Source organism: Asterias rubens, chromosome 4 (genome assembly GCF_902459465.1).
Source record: "Asterias rubens chromosome 4, eAstRub1.3, whole genome shotgun sequence".
NCBI lineage: Eukaryota > Metazoa > Echinodermata > Asteroidea > Forcipulatida > Asteriidae > Asterias > Asterias rubens.
Genome location: NC_047065.1, coordinates 10083516 through 10105780, shown reverse-complemented (window position 1 = coordinate 10105780; position 22265 = coordinate 10083516). Strand labels below are relative to the sequence as shown.

The 22265-nt window shown below is 37.8% G+C and overlaps 1 protein-coding gene across 1 annotated transcript in view; it reads left to right on the top strand.

Annotated features, from left to right (window-relative positions):
* Window positions 1-12183: 12183 nt before the first annotated feature.
* The window catches only part of LOC117289745 (neuropilin and tolloid-like protein 2), a 39478-nt gene continuing 29396 nt past the window's right edge, over window positions 12184-22265 (top strand). The window contains exon 1 of the mRNA XM_033771007.1: window positions 12184-12671. Within this exon, the coding sequence (XP_033626898.1) occupies window positions 12587-12671 (85 nt within the window). The 5' untranslated portion in view covers window positions 12184-12586. The remainder of the gene's footprint in view (window positions 12672-22265) is intronic.

The window sequence follows — 22265 nt, the reverse complement described above, 5'->3', positions numbered from 1 at the left end:
AATGCGACTGACCGTGGAATTGCCCACATGCATTCTAATTCATTGACGGAACCAAAACAATAGCCCAGACCAAGCCCAAGTCCATAGTTAGAGTTTCGAACACGGCCGAACATTCTGTTACCTGTAGTCGTCTCAGTCGTGTTTTTTACGACCCACTTGGCCTATTCAATATTGTCTTCTGGCTGATCAATCAAGCCCATTATGTGTAACGTCCGCTTCCAGCCTTATCCGTAATACGTTTTGAGTCACTAAACAGTCAAATCTACGTTTTAGTCTTATCTGACATGAGACAAATATTGTGCTCCGAGTCGAGTCACGTCCATTAGGTCGAAGTCAAGGCTAAGCCATGTCAACCTCGTCAGATATTGCGTTTTGCGGCTGAGTTAAGTTAAATCTGCATAAGAACTGAGTCAAGTAAAGCCTTGGAGCACTAGTTCTATTCATTTATTAGCCTTGTCGCTATTGTATTTCTTGATCATTCGTCATTTTACTTTTGTGTTCGTTGTGGGTTGATAAACTTGACAGGGAGTCTCAATGCGTCCATGCCCACCACAACCTAAATTAAACTGGTTATGTCCTGGAAGGCAACTAGCTACGCACGTTTCCTCCCAAGATAACCGCCATTCATCACACAATCCACCATCGTACAATATATGAAGGTGACCCCGAAATGTCACCTATGTACGGGTGCAATATACTGTACATTTGGCATGTACATCAAGTGGCACTAAAATTAGTTCTTTGAGGTTTTTCTTAAACATTGATAGGAACAACGGTGCACTTTAGAAACGCCTGGATCAGAATTGACTCGGATTCCGGGTCCGCGAAGGTCTGACCTTTTTCTTGGTCAGATTAATCCAGAAAGTGGTGTTAACATGGGATTTCAAATCGAATTCTACGTCAGTTTGACCCATCTCTGGGTCATTTGGACACAGATTCCGAGTCAAACTGACCAGGAAATGTATCGGACCCACCAGGACCCGGAACCAGGTCAATGCTGACCTGGAAATTGTCTGAGTGTGAGATCATTGATGACGACGTCACAACATTCAACACTCTGTCTGCATAGTTTATTCCAATTGTAAAGAGACCTACTCCTTGAAAGAAAATAATTTCCATGGCGGTATTCGAATAATCACAACACAGCGATATCTTATTGTAATTATTACAATATTTGATGAATGCCCTTTATCAGTGAATGAACTCTGGTTAGAAAGTCATCATCATTCTGTTTGTTCCAATTCAAGAAATAAACAACAAGGTGTTCAAGTTTCATTTTTCCAAAATAACGGTTATTTTCTCTGATCGAAAATTGCAATCCGACGGAATGGTAAGCTTAAAGGAACACGTTGCCTTGGATCGGTCGAGTTGGTCTTTGAAAAGCGTTTTGTAACCGTTTGTTATAAAATGCATGGCTAGAGAAAGAGGTTTTAAAAGTAGAATACAATGATCCACACAAGTTTGCCACGAAATTGTGTGGTTTTCCTTTTACTTTGCGAAATAACGCGGTCAGCCATTTATGGGAATCAAAAATTTGACTCCCATAAATGGCCGACCAGTGTATTTGTCGACGAAGTAAAAGGAAAACCACGCAATTTCGAGTGATACTTGTGTTGATCATTGTATTATGTTATATCTATTATATCTATATATAAATTTTCACAGTCTTTTAAAAATATGTATATGTTGAGATACACCAAGTGAGAAGACTGGTCTTTGACAATTAAACATAGAGTCCATTGTCTTTAAGGGTTAAAGGTAAAATATTGAAACAGTTTTACTACACTTCACACAAACACATCATAATGAACACTACTGTTTGAGAGGTCTCTAGTTTATGCTGGTATGTTGTCTGCCTTTAATTTTGGAAAAATTAACATGGTGGGATTCACTATTAGGAGATGGAATATGAGCTATAGGTCATGCCGTAGGCATTCCATGAAATATGCATAAATAATGCACCAAGCATCAGGTCTGTAAATGCAAACACCGTTGTCATTTGATCAGCAAACTTGAAATGCTACTTGAGTAGTGTCCAACACTGTTTATTTGAGGAAAACATTCATTCAAATCCCATCATCAACTGATCACACTTATTAAGAAGTCATGTTAACAACTTGATGCCCACAATAAGTCAAAGCAAGGAAATTAGCTTTGAAGTACATGTCTGTCAAGAAGCTTCAGATAGCGTTTGTTCCTCATTATAGACCATGTGAACCTTGTTTACAAATAGTGTGACCTTGTAAATTATTTCAGTATTCTGGCAGGCAAGATACTACACTGGTCCTATGGGAAAGTTTACATTTTGTGTCAGAATTTCCACATAAAACCAAGAGTTATGAAAGTAAAAGCTGCTCAAGTTTTGAGATGTGCTCCCTTTCATCATATTAAAATTTGGTTAAAATTGGACATTGCAATCTCCATATAATATAAGATTTTATTATTTCTTTCATTTAGCTGTGTAAAAATCATGTCTGCAGGAAGTCCAGGCTCAGTGGCTCTTGTCATCATGTGATGTCACAGGTCACATCGTCTATACTACTAGTGGAAGTGACTAGAATGCTGTAATGAGTTTTACAAAGTACACTTTGTATCGCCAATGTGAGCATTGTATTAGGATTGCAATTGACTTTCTTTAGGTCATTTCCATCAACAAGAACATAACATTGTAATGAAACGAAATACATGTACATGTAACCATAAAGCAAGGTGTAGTTGAAGTTCAATTCTGATTCTAGCATGTAATTCACTGCCACTGAATGACAAACAGCAAAGGGCCTACAATCCCGGCCATATCTCGTTGGGCCCACTGCCCCCTTTAATGTTGGTCCCAATATTGCCGGTCATCTGCGTTCCAGTTAGCCTTTAGTCAAGGCGCACGCGGCACACCGGATAGCACGCACAGCCCCAAAAATGGAACGCACGAAAAAAGACTATCACCGCGAGCGGCGAAGCCGCGAAGAGCGCCTTTACCAACTCGTTTTGGGGGCCTTATGTTTTTCTTTACATTTGCCAACGATTTTGGTGGGAGAAAATGTAACGAATTTGCATCGAATTTGCATCGAACGAACTTGCTTGACGTCATGCAAGTAATTGTGGCTTCTTATTGGCCAGCAACTCACCACGCTAATTCATTATGCATTACATTTTCTCCCACCAAAATCGTTGGCAAATGAGGCCCCCAAAACGAGTTGGTAAAGGCGCTTCGCGGCTTCGCCGCTCGCGGTGATAGTCTTTTTTCGTGCGTTACATTTTTTGGGGGTTGTGCGTGCCATTCGGTGTGCCGCGTGCGCCTTGACTAAAGGCTACGTTGCAGTCAACATTGAGCGGGGGGGGGGGGGACGGGGATGGGTGACGGGGGACGGGGAGGGAATGATTATTGTCAGTGGGAAGTATACAGAAAATGTTCTTATGTAACGTTAAGAATGGGTGGCCCAAGCATTTTGGCCTGGATTGTAGGTGTATAATATGCACGTTAACGTTAACCGAGAGGCACTTGATCCGACGCGCGCGGGACCCATTCAACCACCGTAACGTTCCCTACACAACTCTCGGCACTTGCCTCTCCATGTAACCTTGTAAACTGAGTCGTTAGATTGCTTGATGCCCTTTACAACAGTAATAATATAAGTATTCGTTTAAAGCCTTACCTGCAAATGTATTTTATAGTTTTAACTATCAGATAGTAAAAAAGATCGCATAAAACAGTGCGCGATAACACGCAGGCTGTGTGAGCAATATTTTGGTGTTTTCGCTGCTGTCTTTGAAACTTACAGTATTTATTTGTGCGTTGTACTCTTAGATCGATGAATATAGACATTGTTAATACATTACTCAGTAATTCCCGTGTCACACGGGAACAAAATGCACCCGGCCAACCCACGACACTGGGTCACCACCGTTTTTAGTTTTTAGAACTGCAATCTTGAAAAAAATGTCCTTTTGTATTTTATGAAGGATTCCCTTTTCCAATCGATTTAGATAGAAAAAACACACATTAAATACCACCTCGACAGTGATTTCGTAATGCAGATGCCTTTTTAAGGATTAATTTCGTTACTACTACTTAACCCCACTAGCAACATTATATATTTAATTTGTTGATTTCTTATATTCTTTGTTTTATTATCTAAACAAAATCCTGTTAGACTACAGCATCTCATCTCATGGAAAGTGAGCGAATGGGCAGATACCGCTAGACAATTCGTGTATCCGTTGGTACAATCATAGAGCAAGGTCAAGAAAATCCAAAGTGTTTACTTGAAAAATCAAATTCTTTCCCACCAAATCAATACAGTTTCCAATCAAATTTTAGCTATCGTGATGTTGTAAATCATAGAAATAACCTACAGTTGTTTAAATTGTTTTTACCTCTGGTTAACAAAAAACAACACTTTTGAATCAAATTTATCATCTTGACATGTTAGCAGATATCTAAAAATTTTTTTTACAGTGACCAATGCAGGATATGTGCATGAATTGCTGAGAACAGTGTGCATGTATACCATGTGACTTCAGTACCCCCCCCCCCCCAGCTGCATCCGGACTGTCGGGTAACCCTACGGTGCTTTATTGATTTCACCGTAAAAGGTTCTGTCCCGTTAGTATATTACATGCTCGTCTGCACCGTATCATTACCAAGGCACGACTGACTATATAGTCTCCTCTTCTTGGATTCCATTAAGACGTGTTGAAAGAGACTATTCTTCATGATTGCTATTTACTTGTATTCATCACGATTTAAAGTTTCGGGATTCATTTTTGACAAACCCGCATTTTGTACGAGTTTTTTTAATGAGATAAAGCGCAAGGTTGTTTCAAGCTTTTAAAACGAAACTGTCGTTTAAAGGCAATGGACACTCTTGGCAATTACTCAACATAATTGTTAGCATAAAACTTACTTGGTAACGAGCAATGGAGAGCTGTTTTTGAAAAAACGTTAACTTTTCACTCAAATATAATAAAAGACTTCAGCTGAAGCCGTTTATTATGCATCTGAAAGCATACAAAGTTGTGCAACAAGGGTGTTTTGTCTTTCATTATTCTCATGCAAATTTAGATGACCAATTGAGCCCAAACTTTCACATGTTTGTTATTTTATGCGTAATGTCTTTAGTGTTGCAAATTGCCGATATCTCTTGGCATTTAGTGAACCGTTGAACAGAAATTATCGCGAGACTCAAAACAATATAGTCTATTTGTTCCATTTTCCTTATTCTTAGCGAGTAAAGTACAATTATTGACTAGAAAACGCACGTCATGGAGAATTTTGCAAACACATATCGGTTGACCACACTCGCATCGGTATTAACGCAGTACTCGTGCTATCAGTATGCAAAGCACACACAATGGCTTTCGCGTCGACAAAACATTTTAATAAGAACTATAATTTAAAATAGACAACATCCGATGTTGTCTATTTTATTATAGCTCTTGTTAAAATGTTTTGCCGATTCGGTATAAGATATGAATACAAAGGATTCATAAACGACCTTTTTGCGGATACCTTATTAATTTGATCATGCGGATTTGTTTTCTTTGTGTACAGCATTCTTATCAAGAATTGTAAAATTACGTATATTTATTGTTAAATACACTGGTACAACAAGGTCACGGTGACCCTTGACCTTAATTATTTCTGATTGTATTCAGCCAACATCAGTCACGTTTGAATTTGCTGTTTCAAACTGTATTGGAACCTACGACGCAAAACATTACAATTACTTTAAATGTTTGTATTTCTCAAAGGCTACAATTTTTTAATTTTAGGCTTCTTAAGTGTTTTTGTTTTGTTCACGACATATAACATCCTCTTTGGGGATGGTGCCGACTTTGTGAAGTCAAAACAGGGACTAATCGGCACCTTAACGAAGTGATATAGTGTTAAGGTAACTGGACCTGCGTGCCGCATGGAGGAGAGAGCCGTGTTTGGCGAGTGTTGGTGGCTCCCACTAATTGGACTCAATAATAAAGTGTCCGGTGTTTATGTACACGTTGAAGCATCCATTTTGCGTCTTATGGTTGCAATGGGAGCTAAAACAACTCCCTCATGGTTCATATTATCCAACTTAGACGGGGAATATAAATGGATTCACTCCTTACTATAGGACACGATCAAAGATTTTAGAGCGCCGCAAGGCGCAAGATGCCGAACTGAAGCTTTATCTATTGTTGGAACGTGAAACACGCATGGGCGCCATTTCAGCAAGTGAATGTTTTGTTTCCCATCGATAGGAATGGTCATTGTCTACACTGATCTGCAAAGGTCTATTGTTGTATCAAAATAGTTACTTGCCGAAATGGCGTCCAGTTGGATTTCACATTCCAGCCCGAGTTCCGCATCTTGCACCTTGCGGCGCTATATAATCTTTGGACACGATCACTATGGCTACTCCAATAGATTCCCTTTTACCCAATAACGCAAGGCAAAAAAAGGTTGCGGTGCGGTATGTCGAGCGCCCTCAAGTGCTTGCTGTACCTCAAATCTCGCTTTACTCGGTCAACCGGTTTTTACTGATAACTTAACATAACTTAATCGCATTTATAAAGCGCTTTAAAGGCAGTGGACACTATTGGTTATTGTCAAAGACTAGCCTTGACAGTTGGTGTATCTCAACATATGCATAAAATAACAAACCTGTGAAAATTTGAGCTCAATCGGTCATCAAAGTTGCGAGATAATAATAAAAGAAAAATAACCCTTGTCACACGAAGTTGTGTGCGTTTAGATGGTTGATTACGAGACCTCAAAGTCTAAATCTGAGGTCTTGAAATCAAATTCGTGGAAAATTACTTCTTTCTCGAAAACTATGGCACTTCAGAGGGAGCCGTTTCTCACAATGTTTTATACCATCAACCTATCCCCATTACTCGTCACCAAGAAAGGTTTATGCCAATAATTTTGAGTAATTACCAATAGTGTCCACTGCCTTTAACGGTGTTCAGGCTAATACTTTCGTAGCTGGAACATCAGTGTTCGAGTTTCGTCAATTTTTATGTACGATATTATCCTCAATCCTACATCAATTCCCGTCCAAATGTCACCTTTGACCTTGCATTTATTTCAAAAGGAGATTCGCAGTCAAATCCTTCGAACTTGTGTATAAAACAACATGACTTGCATATATTGTACAAACATTGAGCACGCTGCATGCAGACGTCCGCCTAACATGCAGCTGACAAATCTCGGACCAATAAAAAACAATGAAATCAATAGATCAAATGAAATCTTTGTAAAAAAAAGGACACTATTGGTAATTATTGGTACTCAAAATAATTATCCTAAAAAACTTTCTTGATTACGAGTTATGGGGAGAGGTTGATTTGATAGTATACAACATTGAGAGAAACAGCTCCTTCTGGAGTGACGTAGTTTTCGAGAAAGAAGTAATTTTCCACGAATTTGATTTCGAGACCTCAAGTTTTGAATTTGAGGTCTCGAAATCAAGCATCAGAAAGCACACAACTTTGTATGACAAGGGTGTTTTTCTTTCATCATTATCTCGCAACTCATTGACGACGGATTAAGCTCAAATTTCCACAGGTTTGTTATCTCATGCATATGTTGAGATACACCAACTGTGAAGACTATAGTCTTTGACAATTACCAATAGTGTCCACTGTCTTTAAAATAACGACACCTTTCTTTATCCTCGCGGACAGAAACAGTCCAACCCTTTTGTTGCAGCACACTGAGTCCCTTCTAGAAACATGTAGTTGGATAGAAGCGTCGGGTGCGACGTAAACACTTGAAGAAACCAACTTAAGAAATTGACTGAGAACTTAGTTGAGAACGCAAAAGTAATTGATTGACAGAATCAGGACATCAGTCAACGATAAGTTTCGAGTGTTTCTGTGCAAACTTTGCAAAATAAAGCAATCTCGGCTACGGCTATTGTCGTTGGCTGCTGCGGCAACGTTGAAGAATAATTGGCTTTGAAGGCTTAAAGGTACTGGAAAATTGTTGTATTGTCAAAGACCAGACTTATCACTTGGTGTATCTCAACATATGTATAATATAACAAACCTGTGCATATTTGAACTCAATTGGTCGTCGAAGTTGCGAATAGAAGAAGAACACCCATGTCGCACAGGTTGTGTGCTTGATTTCGAGACATAAACTACGTTACTTCAGAGGGAGCCGTTTCTCACAAGTTTGCATAATAATTTATCAAAAGCTCTCACGTAAGAAAATGGAAGATGAACCCAGGTCTTGGTTGGTATCTACAACAAACAGTAACACAGAAAGTACATCTAGATGTAAAGGATCACTGTGGAACTCACCAAGGCTAAAGCTTAGGGGGAAAGTAAATCTGTTCAGCTATTCTATTAAGTTATCGAGGTTAATAGCAAAACCACCACACCAACGCTCAAGGAAATATCTCCTCGATGCATCTTCGTGTCAAACTTGAACCCAAGATGACCCATGCAGTGTTATTCAGCACCTCGTCAACATTAAATATTACTGTATTATTGAATTGGGTTGATGGTTTAACAATGTGCGTGTTTGATGGGTCAACAGAATGGGAAACTGATTGACATTGAATTTGGGACTCTCAGTGAAGAAAAAAGAAAGAAAAGCTAAACGAAAACGAGATGTTAAAGCCCTTAAACGTGGTTTGCAAGTTGACACACCAATGACGAAACGGGTTCAGTAAGCGAACCCACATGAACAATAATTCAAAATTCAAACTACATGATAAATGTGATGAGTCCATACAACTTGTATGGAAAGCGGCAGGAAAGGGATCACCTAATCCGGAGGTCGCAGGTTCAAATCCAGCTATTTGTCCTTGTTCAACTAAAAATTAAACTTAAGCTTATTTAACCTACTTGATATTTGAAATAATCGCAACCCCTCAAGGTGATCTCAGGTTTTGGCAGTTACAGATTGATTTGATTCTGTCTGGCACCCCGACAAAGCATATAGGTTGCTCGGTTGATTGCGTCACAGCACCCTGTTAAACCCCAAAGCCGTTTCATAGTAAATACAAATTAAATAAAAATAAACAAATAAATAAACAAAAAGATAATTCAGTTGATATTGTTAATATATCAAATATAAAAACCTGTCTGAAGAAAATAAAATAATAGACAGTTCTACGGTTCATGACTAATGTAATTGAGTGATTTCCAGCAGAACACAACCGTCGATACTGCGTGTCTGGTTCATTGCGGAGACAAACGTTATCTTCATTAATCATCATTGTGTAGTCAGAGCGCCCCCTAAGGTGAAAATATCGTTTACATGCATATCAGTCAAAGGCTATGGGAATAAGACTGGGCCCCTGTAAGGATAAATAAAGGGTGCGTTCGTTTAGCTTCCCTGGGTCGACCCCGGTGTGTGGCGTTTTTTTTTTTAGGACGAACGTGAGAAGATAATTACCTACGTGTTAAAAACCCGCCACACTCCGGGGTCCACCCAGGGAAGCTAAACCCTTCCTCTATGGCTAAACGAATGCACCCATTGACAGGTACTTGCTTTTCAGCACTAGTGATTTCATGGATACAATCATTTCATTAGATGCAGTGACGTAAGCTTTCTATATCTGTGTTTTGTTTGGTCCGAGGTGACGTTTGGCTGCACTTGCGATCGTCTGCATATGAATAATGTGAAAGGTGAAGATAGACAAAGGTTGACCTATATGCTTGAGGCCTCTCTCTATAGAGATTCACGTGATTCAATATCATGCTCTGAACTCCTCCTCGTAATCTCCCTACAGTTTTGTTCATAACTTTTTAATAATGAAACTAAATATTAATAATAAAGTTAGAAAGATCTACGATTACCAAGGCAGAATCCTACCTCCATGGTTGTATTTTCCTCGGTAAGCGAACTTTGTGTATATTTATTTACACTTAAAATGCACACTGTTTGTTATTTTTATTTTGTCCCCGATAAAGTGAAAATATTAATACTGCGTGACAATCAGTAGTTCATTATAAGAATTTTTAAAAAGCCGTTGCATTTTTGTTTGTTCGTTATATTTTGAGATAAAGAGCCACACGGTGACCTTAGAAAATTTCCTCCATATTATACTTCTTGTGTCATGACTGAATACTTGTCTGCATTTAAAACAAAAGTGGTGGGCCTAAAGTTACGGAAATATGGAGGAAACAAAATTGCCAATTAATTTTACACACATTTACCCCTATCACCCTCTGCTGAAACTACGTGATGGTCTTTAATTAATTATTATTATTATTTTATTTTTATTTTATTTTATTATTACTTTTTTTCTCTTTTTTTTTTGGGGGGGGGGCGTTTGCAAAGTAGATTTGGGTTAAAGGAATTTTTACTTTTAGGAAAGTTTTTCGAAAACCTGCCGTGAATGTCAAGGGCACCGGGTCCAGTGCGCGCGGTAATCTCAGTTTGAATTAAAGCCCGACCTGTTAGGGTTAAAATGAAACCCAACAGATAATCTATAATACAAGTGGCTTAACAAGATTGATTAACTCAATCATTTAAATTTGGAATGAAGACATCCGTGGTGAATTTAAATGGAGATTGATTGATGTCCTGTTTAGGAATTGTGAAGTGATTACGTTTGGAAACGCATGTAAAAAAACACCAATTCCAAACCCTTTGATTATGCTGAAACCTGACTGGAATATCTAATGCTACATTCAGACACAGCATTGCTTGATATATTCCACAGTCGTATCAAAACTTCATAATGTTGCACAATGTTTCACACAGAGTAATAAACATAAATTTAGTATTGTTGGTTCAGCCATGTCGTGTCGACACGGACCTTTCTCATATACGTTTATGCGGATCGAAGCGAATAAGTAAGTGGAGTTTCAAATATCAGAATCCGATTCCTAACTGAAATGATCATTGGAGTCCGACTACCTCACTTTACATCCTCGAGAGCTAGAATACAATCTTGTATCGGTAGATGTAACGATGTACCGACCGAGTCTTAAGTCTGGAGGCAGTCTACTAAACACAACGTGACTCCCTCCAAAAAGGCTCCCACATAAAAACATATCTCCTGGCGAATAGATCGCTGATTGAAAACTACGGATAGAACATCACCCTCGGATTGGAAACAAGAGTCCAATCCGTAAATCAATATCGCTTACTCTTGGGGAGCGAGTGGCACTCAGCATCATCAAGTGTCTAAGCCTAAGGGTTCAGTTTGACTTGTTACGATGCACACAGTAGATGACCGGGCTCACAGGCAAATAGATAGCAAGGTTACAACCAAAAACAGGTATCATTGAGGAGAGGTCTCGTTGCGACATAGAATGACAGTTAGTTTTCATTTGGGAATCTTTCTTTCATTATGACCAGAGGAAGTATGTTGTCTTGATACTGACACCAGACTCTGATCCAGCGTGGAGAAGCCGCTTTATTTAGTGTATTTTGAAGCAGGTGCGTTTAGGGATCCTTTTGGATAAAAAGCGGCAATCGAAAGGGCTGGAGTAGTCATTGTATAGGTGTTCAATGTGGACCATATTGAACATGGGTCACATGACAGTTGACAAATACTAAATAGTGTTTATATTTAAATTGGAGAAGGGTGAATTTGAAGATGAGATTGAATCATGAGGTTATTGTGTGTTTTTTAATGATACTTTTATATGTATTGTTTAAAAATTCAAATTTGACAATCAAAAGTAATTATATTTTGGAAGGATATTAATGTATGAGGGTTATTAATTTGTAGTAGGTAAAACAAAATCATGGAATAACATTTAATGGCGGTTTGAGTCACTTAACACAGGAAGCATTTTAACTACTTTTTTTCTGGTTTGATTGTAATGCCAGCTTTGTATAGATTTGTATTACATTATTTACTCTAAAGTGAATTAGTCATCCGAAGGGTTAGTATTAACGAGAAAGATGCCTGTGATTATCAGCAGCCTCTGCCCTGCACAGAAATAAACAAATCGTAATTGAAAATTCTTTAAATATTTAAGGGACACATTATTATCATCGATTGATTCTAATTAGCATACATTCCCATCATGTTCAATCCACACATGAATGAAACTGACGTTTTACGTCAGCCACCATGACGGAGGAATCAATTGTTTTTACCCATGTACCATTGCGAGCTATAGGGCAGGGGCCGGCATATTCATAGCACACGTGCAGGTCGACATGGCAGTCAAATGAACTTGCCGGCTGTCTCATTGCAGCCTGTCATTAGGAATGCAGTAGAGCCACTATAATTACCACTACTCTGTCTCACTCTGGCTTTACGTCGCCCTGGTTGTGTACATGAAACTACTTGGAAGCCAGTTTTGCAAGTCTCATTTGCAGCAGGTCTAATGAAATTCTTCAATTGGGAATGGATGAAGTAAAGGAGTTTGTTGAAAGGCAATATTGATGAGAGGGTTTGAGGTAACGACTCAAGGGGTAAGGTTCCATACGCTGCCTGCTCGCTTTACATCTATAGTTTCTACACGTCTATGTTTCTCTTCATTTCAACTGGAAGAGGGTGATTTTGTGGGCTCCATCTCCAACCTACATGACCTATTTTAGTTGCCTGTAAAGCCACTAGCTTGGTGTGTGCATGACCGGCGGTGCATGTCGAAGTATAAACTGCAGTCGTGAACTTACCGTTGGTTAGCGATGTTGTTAAACTGTGTCAGACATTCAATCAACATGTCCAACAGCGACTCTTTAGCCATTCGTCTTATCCATCGTGTGAAAAAAGGTAAGTGAGCCATTCTAATCAGACTGTCCCAAATTAGTATTCAGTGTAACATCTTGCAAGTTGCCAAACCATATAGAGAAATGACCGTTAAACTGAGTACAACTTATTAGAAGAAACAAACACAGACGAGAATAATTGGTCAAATAATATAAATTGTTTTCCGGTTCTTATGCCGATGGGCACGTGACAATGAAGTTTCACTTCAAAGTCATCAAAATTGAAAGCTTTGTATATTTCGGAGAGGACGATTAAAGTAAGTAATTTGAAACCAAATATCCTTAAACCCGTCCCTGGAAAAGCATGACTAATGATGAAATAGTACCGGTGCATATCTAGGCTATGGAAGACTTGAAGACACAAACTGAGAGCACACAGAGTCGAAGGATAATATCTTATTTCATGTGACGTGATACGCTGCACGAGATAAATCAATTCTTTAAGTCAGCTTTAACTGTCAGATCGTACATTGCAGTCCGAACGGCAACATTTGAGTCTGTTCATGTGTACAGGACGACAAACACTAAGCTTACTCTAAAAATATTCATAATATTTTAAAATTGTTATAAATGTCTATCAAGTCAAGCCAATCATGGGTTGAAGCGAAGTACTATACAGTGCCGTTATCTTTTAAAGTGCTTTGACCAGTTGTCCGAAACCAACTTTCATGGCTAAACACGTTATGATTGATGTATAGGCCTATCCTGTATAAAGCAACAAACGGTTAATTAATTATGTCACACAGCTCAATTCCAAAGAGCTGCACATTAAACATACCAACAACAATTTGCTGACAAGAATAAGGTATGGCTAGTCAAATCACAATGTCACGTGTGACTGGTATCTTGCTGCATTTTTACTGATATAAAGTATATGCGTTGATCATTATTATTGGTTTTTCAAAATCGGTGTGCCATAATAATAAATCTGATTAACGCAGAAAGACGCTGCCGAGCAAAATGAGTAACATTTAAAACGTATTAGTGTGTATTGCTCATGACTGTAGTCCCCTGCTTATGATTGGTTCTCAAATAATAATGATAACAAAGTATTTAGGGGCCGATATAGCGCCTTCATGATAGGCCTCAAGACACCTCAAACGCGAAATAACACTTGCGAAAAGATAGCACGAAATGCAGAAACAATAGTTAAAAGCCACATAGAAGAAAAATAACCATTTTAAGTATATAGGCAAGTGCAAGGAGCAGCAAAAATATAAAAAATTGATACATAAAAAGCATATCAAGCAACATGCCTATTTTGCACACATTTAAAAACCGAGAGTGCGAACTCATTTTGCAAAATTCGCTATTATCAGACCTAATGTCACCAATCCACGGGTTGTTAGACCGATGGAAAACACGTATAGGTAAGGGGGGCTACCCGTGTATGAATGCATAGTAAATACAAACGTACTAATTAACACATTTTCTGAGCCATCCTGAAATAGCAGCTGTTGAGCTGGTATATTCCTCTCCGCAAAATATATTGTTGTGTCGATTTGAAGGTTGCCACATGGACCAATTAAGGGATATCTTTTTAGCGCAACTTCTCAACCATCTCTTATTTGAACTAACTACTTGGTCATGCGAAAACCACATTAGTACATAAGTGTCAATGATGTATGCCCTGTAATAAACAAATACTGTGACAATGTTTGCAATATTTGCATATAAATGAAACTACAATAGAATGGTTATCTTGTCAATCAGTGCGGTATGGGGGGTTTAGTAAACAACCGTTTGGCATATTTTCCTTTATTATAATGAACTCATTTGTGAGTATAATTCTCCAATCATGATACATATATATATATATTTCCATTGGGTGAATATGGGCGACAATGACCTCGTCTGCGCAACTGACATTTTCACTTAAGTGCACGCATCGCATATATCGTTAATGAGAGAACATGCTGGCTGGGACATTGTCAATCTAAATAGAACTGTATCAGTGGAACTTGAAGCTGTCAGAACACGTGCTCGGTTGGATTAGAGTAACGAGAGGTATACCAGTAACACTGTGTTTATGTCTAGTATTATTACAAGCCCGTCCATATGGAAATACACACAAACTGATAGACTGTGAATGCAGACTTAACATACACTTAATATTCTAATACACAGGCGAGGACAAGCATTTTCAATAATACTGTACACAAATATTGATAAAAACATTTGCACAAAGTAACCCTATTTTTGTACTAACACTTCACCTCATCAATGTTTTTCCATTTGCATTTTGTTGACTTGAACGAACTTAAAACTACACCTTGGAATAACCAAATTCAAATGACTTCCATATTATGACTTAAAGGGAATGTACACGTTTGGTAATTACTCAAAACAAATATTCACTTAAAAACTGACTTGGTAACGAGCATTGGGGAGCTGTTGATAGTATAAAACATTGTGGGAAACGACTCCCTCTGAAGTAACTTAGTTTTTGAGAAAGAGGTAATTTCTCACTAAAAATAATAAAAGACTTCTAGCTAGAAGTCTTTTATTCCTATCTGAAAGCACACAATTCCGTTCAACAAGGGTGTTTTTCTTTCATCATTTTCTTGCAACTTCGATGACCAATTGAGCCCATATTTTCACAGGCTTGTTACTTTATATGGTTATGTATGGATACACCAAGTGAGAACACTGGTCTTTGACAATTACCAAACGTGTACCCTCCCTTTAAGCATGAACTGTTTCGCTTGTTTTTATGTGTATGGCAGCGCCATGCAATGCAATTTGTATAGATAATATATTTTGAAACATTTTTTATGTAATATGCTGTTTTCAATACATTTATCAGAAAGCGGTATTTTTAGGTGCAGCAATACCGGTCCTGTTTGTTCCAAGGCTAAAGTCGATAATAAAACAGTGAGACAATAAGATCCATTTAACAATGCGCCTTATCATCAGATTTAATTACATGTCCTTTTATATTCAGGTTACTTTTATGGTTTAGCGACGATTCAATTGTAAATTTAGTATTTTTTTTCTGATGGTTAATTAACTTTGGAATGTCACTCATTGTTAACATTCAATTAAACACAGGGTTATAATGGCCTCTTCTGCGTCACGCATCTTAAAACTTTGCCTCACTGTTTGGGGACAATTATGCAGGTTTGGAACTGCATGCATTCCTCGTTCCCAGAATATGTTCAGGTAATGTGTGTTTATTATAGGGGGTTTATAATATACAGGCAGTTGCTTTAGATTTTGTTGGGCAGATAAACAAATAAATATATTTTTTCGTGGGGTAATAAACACAAATTATACAGGATATACATATAAATTGTTACACGCTGCCAGTGACGTCACGCCCACGTATGGCTCATTAACTCAACGATGTACCCGCCCGAAGGAGGGTTCGAATCACACCCGAGTCCGTGAAATTATGCCACAGGATGAAGGGAAGTACTTGTAGTTATTTGCACCTATCGGTGTGTTATGGATAAAAGCAAATACTATTAATATATTAGCATTTCAATATTCAGCTGAATGTGCTAGGTGGTCAGAAACCAGTTGGATTCATGTTTTAATGAATGGAATTCGGCGAATATAAACAAAAAATGCAATTCAATATTGTTCCCATGTAAACATTGATGACTTATCAATTACATGCATAGGTCCTAGTTGCACGATGGTCATTGCTTTAAAAACAAAAGGTTCTTCATTAACAACCTTTTGCTTTACTTATAGCATCGTTATAAAATAACTTCGAACTATAAAATCGAACGCAATTTAATAGCATTTTGAAAACTTACTTAATATACGCAGACGTAAATTTCACATTGCAAATCAGAGAATGAATTGAAGTTGCCTATAAAACACCTATACCCAATAGTATACATTACTGTGATCATGTGCCTTCTCAGAAAAAGCACAGACTACGGGCTGAAAATTCACTGTTTTTTTCTTGAACTACTGCAACCGTCAGCGGATATTTAATCCACCTCTATAATACGATAAGCGTCTAATGTGAACTATAGGGAGCAGTAATGGTGTCTGTATAATATAAGCTATTCAATGCTTGACAATGCACCTGTAATCAACATGATCTCATTATACGGTGAATTCGGTCCACACCCTGGCATTAACGCAATAGATGCTTAATTCGTATAGACCTCGCTGTATATTAATGATATGCACCGGATCTCCTTTTCTCATTAGGCTTACTGCGATGCCAAACAACATTCGTGTAAACTGCACAAAGACCGTCGCAAAATAACACATCGCTAATATCACTGCATTTGTCTTTTCTTCTGCTTTATCAAAAATTCAAAAATTCAATATGCATGTTACTCATTCACGGAAGAGCTGCTGCCTTTAAAGGCACTGGACACTATTGGTCATTGTCAAAGACCAGCCTTCACAGTTGGTGTATCTTAACATATGCATAAAATAACAAACCTGTGAAAATTTTAGCTCAATCGGTCATCAAAGTTGCGAGATAATAATGAAAGAAAAATAACCCTTGTCACACGAAGTTGTGTGCGTTTAGATGGTTGATTTCGAGACCTCAAGTTCTAAATCTGAGGTCTCGAAATTAAATTCTTGGAAAATTACTTCTTTCTCGAAAACTATGGCACTTCAGAGGGAGCCGTTTCTCACAATGTTTTATACCATCAACCTATCCCCTATACTCGTCACCAAGTAAGGTTTTATGCTAATAATTCTTTTGAGTAATTACCAATAGTGTCCACTGCCTTTAAAGACACTGGACACTATTTGTAAATGTCAAAGACCAGTCTTCTCACTTGGTGTATCTCTACGTTATGCATAAAATAACAAACCTGATTTGAGCTCGATTGGTCGTCGGAGTTGCGAGATAACTATGAAAGAAAAAACACCTTTGTCACACAAGTTGTGTGCTTTCTGATGCTTGATTTCGAGACCTCAAATTCTAAACTTGAGGTATCGAAATCAAATTCGTGGAAAATGACTTCTTTCTCGACAACTACGTCACTTCAGAGGGAGCCGTTTCTCACAATGTTTCAAACTTACTTATCAACCTCTCCCCTTTACTCGTTACCAAGTGATAATTTATGCTGATAATTATTTTGAGTAATAATTACGAATAGTGTTCACTGCCTTTAAAGGGAAAGTATACCTTCTGTTTTTGGAACCGTCCGGTTGTTTTGATTCTGTATTTTATCAATACAGTCATGTAAAGGTACTGTTATACAAAAAACATAACCTATACAAATTTCAATTTTAAGACACCGGACACCTTTGGTAAATTGTCAAAGACCATTCTTCCCACTTGATGTATCTCAACATAATATTGCACAAAATAAAAAACCTGTGAAAATTTTAACGCACTATTGGTCGTAGAAATTGCGAGATAATAATGTAAGAAAAAACACCCTTGCCACACGAAGTTGATTTGCTTTCAGATGCTTGATATCGGGACCTCAAAATCTAATTCTGAGGTCCGAAATCAAATTCAATTATCTTGTTAGTGAAAATTATTTCTTTCTCGAAAACTGCGTCACTTCAGAGGGAGTCGTTTCTTGTAATGGTTTATCTCCATTAATTGCTTATACAGGTAATTTGTTATGCTAACACATTGGTGTTCAGGTGGTAGAAAACCCGGAGTGATTTTGTCCACGTAAGGGAAGAAGAATCGGTTAATTGAAATACACAATCTTAAAGACGTTTATGTACAGATGCAAACTTTGGGAGATAAAACTTATATCTGAAATGATATAAAGTGAAATGATTCTAAAAATGCTTTGTACACTGACGCGCAAGCGGCTGTACTTTAAACCAAGTACGTTTGTATTGTAAATATTAAGATTGATAACCAAACTTATACCTTCCCTTCATGTCTTTATACAGCTTTAAATATGATTGTCACATTGGATGCCAACTTTTCTAATTGCTGGAAGTTTGTTGTTATGTCTATGTAGGCCAAAACAAATGTTAACAATTAGTTAACTCTCGACGCTTTTCCAATTTATTACTTTGATGTTGACATTATTTTCATAATGCTTTATAGCTAATGTCATTATTTCTATGATACAACATTTGGAACTTCTTACTTATGCTCAACTCAACCAAATATGTTTAATAGTCTTAAAATGACATTAAATGTCGACTTTCAAGCGATTAGCACTTTAACCGCATTTATTTAATACCAATTGTCAAGAGGAAAAGTCTAAACTTGAGGTCTCGAAATCAAATTCGTGGAAAATTACTTCTTTCTCGAAACCTACGTCACTTTAGAGGGAGCCGTTTCTCACAATGTTTTATACTATCAACCTCTCCCCGTTACTCGTTACCAAGTGAGGTTTTATGCTGATAATTAATTTGAGTAATAACCAATAGTGTCCACTGCCGTTATCATGATAACATTATTATGATTTTCAAGCGATTAGCACTTTAACCGCATTTATTTAATACCAATCGTCAAGAGGAAAAGTCCGTCTGAAGTAAATTATAAAAACCGGTTTCCTCTCGGTCTGCTCGAAAACGTAGACACCTTTCTTAATGAAATTTGCTCAGTTTGTTAGTCTGATAGACTGGATGAACTCGCAGCGATGTCGGAGAATCCCAACTAAAAGACGGAAGTATCCATCATTATTTGGCGCATTTAAGCCATCTGACCCAACATCACTTAGGCGCACAACAGCACAGTGTGGGGAAGCCGACCTTTAATGTGGAACCTCGCAATCTTAAATTATTTTAAAGAAACAAATTGCAAATTCACGAAAGCCCGTTAGTGCCATCGAAATAGCTTTTTTGCAAGTACAAAATGAGTAGTTTTGTTGGCGTCTATTAAAGCAAATCTTATCAAGATTCGCTCTATCTATAGACTTCCCCAAACAAGACATTACATCAAAGAAACAATATTACGCTAACTAATAGACTTCCCAATACAAGACGATTAAAATACTTGCAAACAAATCAACGGGCTTTCGTAAAAACGAACTTATAACCCTAAACATGGACCAAAAACACGCACGTACTTTATTCCGATGTTCATCCCTGATATGAGAAAGCAATTGCACTTGCTCCTCACCTGGGACGTCGTCTAATAGTTGATTCAAGACTAGGGGATTTTATACAAAGAAGTATAGGCGCCTCAATTGCTTAATTCCACGTTTAATGTGATTTGAAGCACTCTGACTATTTTGTGTAAAAATATTCAATAGATAGTGATTGACGATTGGTCTTCTAAGCAGCTGAGCAGCACTTCACATCCTCATTGATTCGTTCCCATCAGACGCTGCATTGATCGTATACAATAAGCTCGTGTAGTAGAATGATAAAGCTCGTATTACACTCTACTCCTTATTCAAAGTGCAGACAACACGGTCAAGATGATCTGAATCCTTTCCCCCTTCCCCCAAATACGAACCATGCAAAGGGCGCCATTTACACTATTCGATATAACGAGATCATGGAGGGTATGCTAATCAGCACACTATATTCAATGTTTAGAATAATATTCAGTTTCCTTTACTGACGAAAGTCTCTTTGTCTGTAATTGATTTATAGCTTTGCGTTGTTTATAGGCCCTACGAGGTTCGATTTCCCGTGGTACATGAATTTGTTCTGTGTCATTTGAAGTGAACATTATGGAGGACTGCAAAGACAGTTTCCTTTGATGAAGTTAAGGGTCAATGGCTATGATGAGAAAATATCATGGTCTAGATCTCTTGACAGACAAGTTGGAACAACTATTATAGCTCATTATCTGTCTATTTATTTTAAAGGAATAACTTGATCCGAGCATGGGAGGGAACCGTATGTTAACAACCGAGACATATGATATCTTAGAAAAAACGTTGAAAGCCTGCTTATTGTTGCAGCTTACCACCTAACACCGCACCTGTCAAGATGATTGAGTGAGAACCAAATTATGTATGCTAAACCGCGCAATCAATTTAAATAAGTTGAAATGCGAGCACGAATCATTGGTTTTTACAGGAAGTTCCTTTCAACTCAGAAACCCCCTTTTCAATTAAAGGATGGAGGTACCTCCATGATTAAAGTATTAACTAAGTCGATGAATAGGTTAACGTTCACGTTCACGTTTGCTTAAAATGTACGCAGCCACATTTTCAACAGCGTGCATAATGCGACTATATTATACAGATTTTGCACGCTAAGTTTCTGTTAAAACACATACACCCTTTCCGTCTATCTCTATCATTAATTATAGTAAAATAATTTAGGTCCATTCAAGCTCAAAGCTCATCACTTTTATTGAACGCGATTTTATTAGGTTGCATCATAGATATAGAATATATTCTATAAATGGGTTGCATGCGTTGTGTGACTTTTGGCGCGTTGAAACTGCAAACGCATGCGTCAAAACGTGGACACCAAAATTAGTGTCAAACACTGAAATTATAACTCATCAAATCATCAGCACAATAAGATTAATTGGTTAATTAAAATAAAACACATCGCCCTGAAAAAAACCTTTTGAGCCAGCTTGATTGCTTAAGAGAAAACAGGTTCTTTGCGTAGCACGGGGCCCTGCTAGCTGGCAATTGGCGTTGGGTTTTTTAAACAGGGGGTCTAGATATTCTTAGGAATCATAATAAAAACAGCTTTGATAATTTGTTTTTAATATATTTGTCTTTCCACTTTTCAATGTGTTTTCGAGGCTTCTGTTGTCTCGTGTGCTTCCTATGAGCGTTACTGGTACGTTACTTTCTCTATAAGGGTATCATTTTAACGAGGCTTATTACAGGGGGGGGGTCCGTCGAAATAAAAGAACGCTGTATCAGACGTTCAATTTTCAGCTATTACCACCAACGCCCATTGATCTGTTCGGAGGAAACAAACGCTAGTGTTCAAACACCTCTCTGTGATTTATCATTTAATTATTCCGGTCTTCCTCTAAACAGCTTAATAATTGATTGTATTAATGATAGAAAGCGGGAGGTTAATTTGCTAGCACTGATGGTGAGGAATGCTACAGTTGAAGATTAGTCACAGTCACGTTATTTCCTAAATAAATCCAAGACTAATGAATGATTACCTTGGTACCTATATCCGTGCTTGATGAGTGGCTTATAACGATTGCGAGAGTCTGCTGGCTCTTTGATGATTGATTGATGCGCCATTTTGACTATGTAGGAGGAGAATGAAAAGGACAGCCGGCAACTCACTAAGTTAATTACATCTAATCAACTGTCTACAGTCTCATGTGGAGACGCGTTGAAAGAGGCTTCTTTATCTCACTTGATTTTGTGATTCGGCTATGATGTCAACATTCTTTTGAGGTATCACTGAAATAATTTTAAAATAGCCAAAAAGAAAAGCAAACATTTAATTTCGAGAAGAGAAAATTAGTTTATAATCTTCGACGTATACTCAAGGTATTGGCAGAAAATAAACCTTGGAAGACACAGGAAGTTTTGCTCACACATGGAAAGAAGCTTTGGTATTAGTTTAAATGAGATTACATTAATGTGGTGTCTTGGGAAAAAAATCGAAATTTTCATCGTGGGCAGAAGCAGCGAAAGTTGCCTTCAAAATCATCAGCAATGTTAATGTAATATTGAGAACGATCTCTTACCTTGGCTCTACCATTTGGGCCTACGTTCGGTCACTTGACATTTAACATTATTGCAATTGC